The sequence below is a fragment of the Momordica charantia genome (genome assembly GCF_013281855.1).
Source record: "Momordica charantia cultivar OHB3-1 chromosome 10 unlocalized genomic scaffold, Mcharantia_2.0 BLBB01000010.1, whole genome shotgun sequence".
Taxonomy (NCBI): domain Eukaryota; kingdom Viridiplantae; phylum Streptophyta; class Magnoliopsida; order Cucurbitales; family Cucurbitaceae; genus Momordica; species Momordica charantia.
Genome location: NW_028275158.1, coordinates 2,252,204 through 2,259,051, shown reverse-complemented (window position 1 = coordinate 2,259,051; position 6,848 = coordinate 2,252,204). Strand labels below are relative to the sequence as shown.

Below are 6,848 nucleotides of genomic sequence, written 5' to 3'. Positions count from 1 at the left end.
TATTACCGCCACTATCATCATGAAATGTTTTAATCGAACAAAAGTGGCAATTTAGTAATATATTATTATGGGTGGATGAATATTAATAACTAACAATATAAAAATATATAAAATAGTCAAGTTTTGTTTTGAAATATATAGGGATGGCCCTTCACCCAAAAAAGGAAAAAATATGATTTACAAATATTATTAAAAAAAATAGCATATTCTACCCAGTTTTGTTGGGTAACTATTCCATTTTTTATTTTTTATTTGTCATTTCCTATTTTTTAATAAACAAAAAAATACGTGTTTAAAAATTATTTTATGTTTATTTAATAGAGCGTTAAGCAGCAGCCATTAAGTGGAGAATTTCCATCCATTTGCTATCTCGTTCGCTATCTCGAGTCATAATTACCCTTTAACGAAGAATTCCCCTTATTTTGGCTTTACTTTCGCTCCGCTCGTGCGTGGCACTCCTTGCTCGCGGAGCGACATATCGAAAAAATCAAGGTTTTGAAAGAAAAAAAAAAAGTGGATTCCCTTTTGTGACAAAGAGCCCATCCTTGATCAGGCCGAGTTTTTCATTTCTTAGCTTGGTGTAAAAGGCTTATTGCGGGTCCTTTTTTATTTTTGACAAAGTTTAAATCATTTATTTTATTTTTAAATAAATTTAGCTAAAAATGATATTCAGAAAATTGTGAACACATAAAATCAAAAACCAAATGGACATGACCTAATTTATCGATATTTCATATGGTCATATTGATTTATTAAATATATAATTTTGACTCTGACCTCTTCCTAAAATTGGTTACATTCCCCCAGGATAAAAAGTTTAAAGAACATTTTAAAAAGTAGAATTGTTTTTTATTTTTTAAGTTCAAATTGAAATTTGGTTTAGGTCAACATCTTGACCAGTTCCATAATTCCATTTTGCCAACCAGCTGTACTTCCACGTTCCACCTCCACGTGTTGATCAAGTAAAACGCCAAGCTTAATATTATATCACCTCCCAAAATTTTATTATTCAATGTTTTTTATTCTAAGAATATGCATGTTGAACGAAAAGTTTGGTATAAAATATTGTTCGTGGCTCCCATCAAAATTTTCAGTACTAATCAATTAAATCTAACATATTTTGTTATATATATCGAGGTGAGTGTAGTTCAATCGATCAACACTTTTGGAGACACGTAGGTTAAAATATCACCTCAGTTATTGTACCGATAAAAAGTCAAATTACAAGTTGTCAAGTTTAGTCTCTAAATATGTCTAGTAAACTTTTGAACTTTCAATTTTATATATATTATGTTTTTAATAGAGATACTACTACAAATATACGAATATGAGTTTTAATATTAGATAAAAAAAATAGAGAGGAAACAACGTTTGATAAAAGAAACAAGGAAGAAACAATAGAATATTTTTTTAAAAATTTATTAAAAATAAATTTGTTGAAGGAATTAGTAGACATTTGTATAAAAAATAGACAACTTTACCAATACAATATTGAAATTTTATAAACTAAAATGATAATTAAAAAATCACATTATTATTAATATCCCACAAAAGAATTAATAAAATAAAAATGGAAAGTTTGTAAATTATTTTTTGGTACTGGAAAAAAGGTAAAATGATTTTAATTTACCAAAAGAGAAAAAGAAAACCAAACACACAGGTCATCAAAATCTATTACGTAATATTTTACTTTTTCCCATTTTGCCATAAAGTGGGGACTTCAAAGGTGGGCGAATCACGAGGGCAAAATCGTCTTCTCATAAAATAGTCAAACAAGGCAACTAATTTTCCGTCGGAGCCGCATCGCCACTCATATTCCCTGCGGGTCCCACAGCACAAAAAAGATCCGACGGCCAATAACGAGACTCGAAAAAGCACCCAATAATTCCCCTAAACAGCCGCCAAATCGGATATATCTACAATCACAATTGGTGGCTGAGGTTACAATCCCCTGCTTCGCGGAGTATTATAAAAGACTTTACTTGCTCCCCAAGAAGTAAGAACCCACCCTCCTCGAACCTTCTGGAAACTCCACGCCCCTCGGCGTTGGAGATTTCTTGAGCCCCAAGCCAAGTCGCGGTCCGAACCTAATCCACCGTCGTACGGTGAGCGCGAAGCAGAGGGTCGTAGCTGTAGTCGGTTATCTTCGCCCTCTCTTCGTCTTTACATATAACGGACGAGTCATTGGTTCACAGTCAATCAAAATAAATCAACGTGAATTCTTCTGTGGCAAAAACTCATCCGTTTATTAGCGATTGTTGGAAGGCTCCGGAAATCTTGGGGAGATGAATCGGATTGTGATGAGGAATTTCTTTCGGGGTCTGATTAATGGGAGAAGCTTCAGTTCGATTGCCGGTGCCGGCGCCGGTGTTGGTGGTGTGAGGGTTTCTTTGGCGGCGGTGGCCTCGCCGGGGACGAAGTATCAACCGGTGACCGATGGGGGATTCCATTGGCGGAGGATGTTGAGCTCGTCGGCGGCGATGGCGGAGGAACAGGGGAAGGAGAAACTAGAACACAGGATAAAGGATGTAGAGAATCAGGAGCAGGAGAAGGAGAAGGAGAAGGAGAAGGAGAAGGAGAAGGATAATGCTCTGGTTTCTAGCTATTGGGGGATTTACAGGCCGAAGATTACTAGAGAAGACGGCTCCGACTGGCCATGGAATTGCTTTATGGTATGAATTTGGTCCCTCTACTTTTTCCCGTGAACTGTTTGATAAAATAAAACCATGTTCCTTTTTATGGGGTAGTTCGATTTTCTTTGAAATTGCCGGATTTAGTTTTGGAAGCTGCGATTAAAATTTGAAACCTTATGGTCTAGTGTTTTGATTAGATCCACCGCTTCATGTTAAGCATAGAAATCGAGTTTCTGCAACTGTTGGTTTTTATGAGTTGGCTTTTAAAAACTGTTGCTGTAAATGCAGCCATGGGAAACCTACAGAGCGGACGTATCAATTGATCTTGGGAAGCACCACGAGCCGAAAGCTTTTCTGGACAAAGTCGCTTACCGCGTTGTGAAGCTTCTTCGAATTCCAACTGATATCTTCTTCCAGGTGGGTCATTAATTAGCATACATAATTCTGAGGGATTCGTTCAATTTTGAGAACAAACAAGAAAAATAAACGTTTACGTTGTCAAACAAGTCTCTGCTCCTATGGTCTATGGTCTAGAATTCGAGAAATCGTTCATTGTGGCTGGTCACAATATCATCTCTGATTCAGAATCTGTGTGTCCCCAATAACATGGATACGGATTTGAAACATGTTTTGTAATTTCTTCTTCATATATGTAGCTGTATAAAATCACATCAACCACATTGTTGTAGCCCGTCCTGGATTCTAAGTTTTGGATGTTGTGCAGAGGCGGTATGGTTGTCGGGCCGTGATGCTCGAGACGGTGGCAGCCGTCCCGGGGATGGTCGGAGGGATGCTGCTGCATCTGAAATCTCTGAGAAAGTTTGAGCACAGTGGAGGGTGGATCAAGGCCTTGCTTGAAGAAGCAGAGAATGAGAGGATGCATCTAATGACCATGATTGAGCTTGTGCAGCCCAAGTGGTACGAGCGGCTGCTGGTGATCACAGTGCAGGGCGTCTTCTTCAATGCCTTCTTTGTGCTCTATCTGATGTCCCCAAAATTGGCTCATAGAATTGTTGGCTATTTGGAAGAGGAAGCCATCCATTCCTACACCGAGTACTTGAAGGATATTGAGAACGGTAAGATCGAGAACGTGCCCGCTCCCGCCATTGCCATCGACTACTGGAGGCTGCCTAAGGATGCAAGGTTGAAGGATGTCATCATGGTTATTCGGGCCGATGAGGCGCACCACCGCGATGTCAACCATTTTGCTTCTGTGAGTAACTTGATTCTTTTGTGCTTGTAACTCTAGAAATGCTGTGTGGGAATCTACAAAAATTAGAATGCAACTGTTGCAGTGAACATATTTTGAACATGTTTCGCTGAAATGGCCTGGTTTTCTGTTGTGTGTAGGACATCCATTTCCAAGGAAAGGAACTGAAAGAATCAGCAGCCCCTCTTGGATATCACTAAACCCATTATTTGGTTTATTTTTTTGGATTAGTACTAAACAGATATACTACTTGTAATAGTACTCGCTATTTGGGTGCCAGTCAACACTCCCCGACCGCTACAGAGAAAAGGTATTTCTCTCTTCTATTCGTAACAAATTTAATAGTAGTCCGAAAACATAAGTGCTGCCGAGTAAGCACGTGAGTATTATTCTATTACTTGTTGTTTTGTAGTCAGGTGTACAAGTAGAAATAGAAATGAGTTCGTTTGTCTCAATTTCTAGTCAATGTGTTGTAATTTGTAAATAGAGTATCACTTGAATCTACAACCAATAAAGCTCTTAATAAGTTTTGCATGTGGTCTATAATTGTTTATCCTTGGAATTATCTTTTTTTTTTCTTTTTATGGATTATTGTTAGACATGTAAGTTTTGTTGGGTTTATGCTCTGTGTTTTCTTAATTCAGTCCAGTAATATAGATGAGATCGTTTAAACATCTGGAGAACAAATATATAATGTTTTACTAATTGATAAATAGTCAAAATGAGCATAGTTAAAAGGTCTTAAAAGGTCTTAATTTCATTTTCATTGAAATATAACAATAACTTGTTCATTTTTATTTATATATATATATAGAGGAGTGGGGATCGAACTGTTCTTGTGATTAAAAATATAGGTCAATAATCATTAAATTATATTCATTTTTGTAAATATAGCAATAACTTTATATTAAATAGTTTATATTTAAAATACATAAATTAAAATGAATATTTTGAACTACAGAAATCGAACAGGAATGTATTTTAACCTAAATAATATCAAATTAACAATTGATTTTTCACCGTCGATTTAGTCGATCTAAACTGGGAGCCGGAAAATGTAAGCCGGTGTTGGCGATTGGACACGTGTCCAGCGTAGGTCCCAATTTTTTCTTGACTTCGATTGGTTGTCGTCGTCGGATCCTGTGGGAAAATTTACGGCCTTCCAGGAACGACATGTCGTCGACGCCCAGTAGAAAGTCTTGTTACACAATTTGGTTGGAAGCTTCAGAGATATTTTTTGTTCGGCAGATTACTTTCTTGTTACGATAAACTTCTTTGTTTTAAAAAATTATTTTATATGGAAAATTTATGTCTTTTATTTTTTAAACAAGTTTTTGTTAAAGTTAAACTTCTATCCCTTTTAAATATCTTTTTAAGGGTTTATTAGGATTGTTTTAACCTTATTTTTAGCCCTAATTAACTCCTTATACATTTAGACATAAAATTTTTTCAAAATAAACAAACATAAAATAAAAGAATCAAATAATTTTTAGTAAGTTTTCTTCCCCATTATTTTGTTCATATTTACTCTATTTATTTTGCGTAAAAATATATTTTTGGTAGGAAAAATTAGTAGGATGAATTCATTGGTATTGATTTCGGCCTAATCGTCGCGAAAATTAATGTGCACCTTGTTAATATAAGTAGTGACTATCAATTATTTTAAGTATTTATTGACCATTCTTTTATGATCTTAGTATATCCCAATTCAAATGTGGTATCGGTTTATTCATGTACCCTTCATCTCTACTCGTACGTCTCAATAGTAATTAAATGAATGTTGAGAGAAAGTCAATTAGGTGCAAGCACCCACGTAGCATCAATCTCGCTCGATGATTCTTCATTGTAAATTTCTAGGAATTCAATTTTCAATTATGAATGATACAAAAACGACGATGTTAGTTGTGGATTCAATAAACAAACCAAGATGTCATGAGTTCAAATCTTCAACTCGTACTCGTTTGTATTCAACAAAAGTAAAGTCCTTGGTATTTAGTTTTATTATTATTATTATTTTTTTATTTTTATCCTCGTGATGAAGTTTGTAATTTGTTATGAATGTTGATTATGTTTTGGCTTCTAGAAGTTGGGCCGAATAAATACAATTTACGTTTTTATGAATATTGATTCACCATAGTAAGTATTTTTCACATCCCTTCCAAAATATAAAATCTTTATCGTTGATATGTAATTTCTTGTTGAAATTGTTAAAATGTTAAGATTGTTTTGTTTTGGACATTTTAACAAATATTTTTGTTTTTTTTTAATTTGTTTTTAAAGACGTGTAAAATTTTGTTTCGATGTTTATTTTACCTAACTTTTGATAGTTTATGTTTTTCAACCATGCGTATTTTTGTTAAGCGAATATTTACAGTTTGATATTTGACATTGAATTATTGGGCGTTATTTTAGTGAAGGTTAAACATGGTATAAATTGGTGGAAATAATTTACAGATGTGAGTTTCTATGTATTTTGGACCACAAAAAAACTAAATACGAAAGGAAAAAAATTAAAGAAAAAAATCTTAAGTAGTTTAAATGTTTTAATTGTTATTTGTATAACTATTTTGTGCTAGGGCTATACAGGAAAAATGTCAATTAACCATTTTTACAATAATCAATTCAAAATCTATATTTATTTTATTTGTTACTATTCCTGTCGGACTTAAATTCGTCTCGTGACCAAATTTAAAGTTATTTGATTAAAATCCAACCCGCTAATAATTTTAAAATAAACGATGTATATATAGTATAAGACGAAGATTTGAACTTACAATATTTTGATCGAGATAAATAATCTATATTTAATTTAAACCATTGATATATTGAATGTATCCATCAATTAAACTTAAATCTGTAGTTGTATTTGGGCTCATTTGTTGACACATTATACACGTGGATCGTCAAGCCGACCTACCTTCTCTAAGAAATAGTGACAAAGCAAGCACCAATTTTATAAAATAAATATAAAATAAAATTTGACTAGAAAAAAAAAACAAAAAGAA

General features: G+C 34.0%; 1 protein-coding gene across 1 annotated transcript; it reads left to right on the top strand.

Annotated features, from left to right (window-relative positions):
• The first annotated feature begins 1,993 nt into the window (after positions 1-1,993).
• On the top strand, positions 1,994-4,377 carry AOX2 (alternative oxidase 2). Its single transcript, XM_022285409.2, has 4 exons — positions 1,994-2,672; positions 2,922-3,050; positions 3,358-3,846; positions 3,984-4,377. Exons 1-4 carry the CDS (start codon positions 2,286-2,288, stop codon positions 4,041-4,043), a joined length of 1,065 nt encoding a protein of 354 aa, XP_022141101.1. The 5' UTR covers positions 1,994-2,285; the 3' UTR covers positions 4,044-4,377.
• The last annotated feature ends 2,471 nt before the right edge of the window (positions 4,378-6,848 follow it).

What these genes read in the sequence shown, in the direction of transcription:
- AOX2 (XM_022285409.2), top strand. Translation starts at nt 2,286, where the DNA reads ATGAATCGGATTGTGATGAGGAATTTCTTTCGGGGTCTGATTAATGGG. An exon ending in GGCCATGGAATTGCTTTATG is followed by an intron (nt 2,673 to 2,921) that starts GTATGAATTTGG and finishes CTGTAAATGCAG; the next exon opens with CCATGGGAAACCTACAGAGC. An exon ending in CAACTGATATCTTCTTCCAG is followed by an intron (nt 3,051 to 3,357) that starts GTGGGTCATTAA and finishes GATGTTGTGCAG; the next exon opens with AGGCGGTATGGTTGTCGGGC.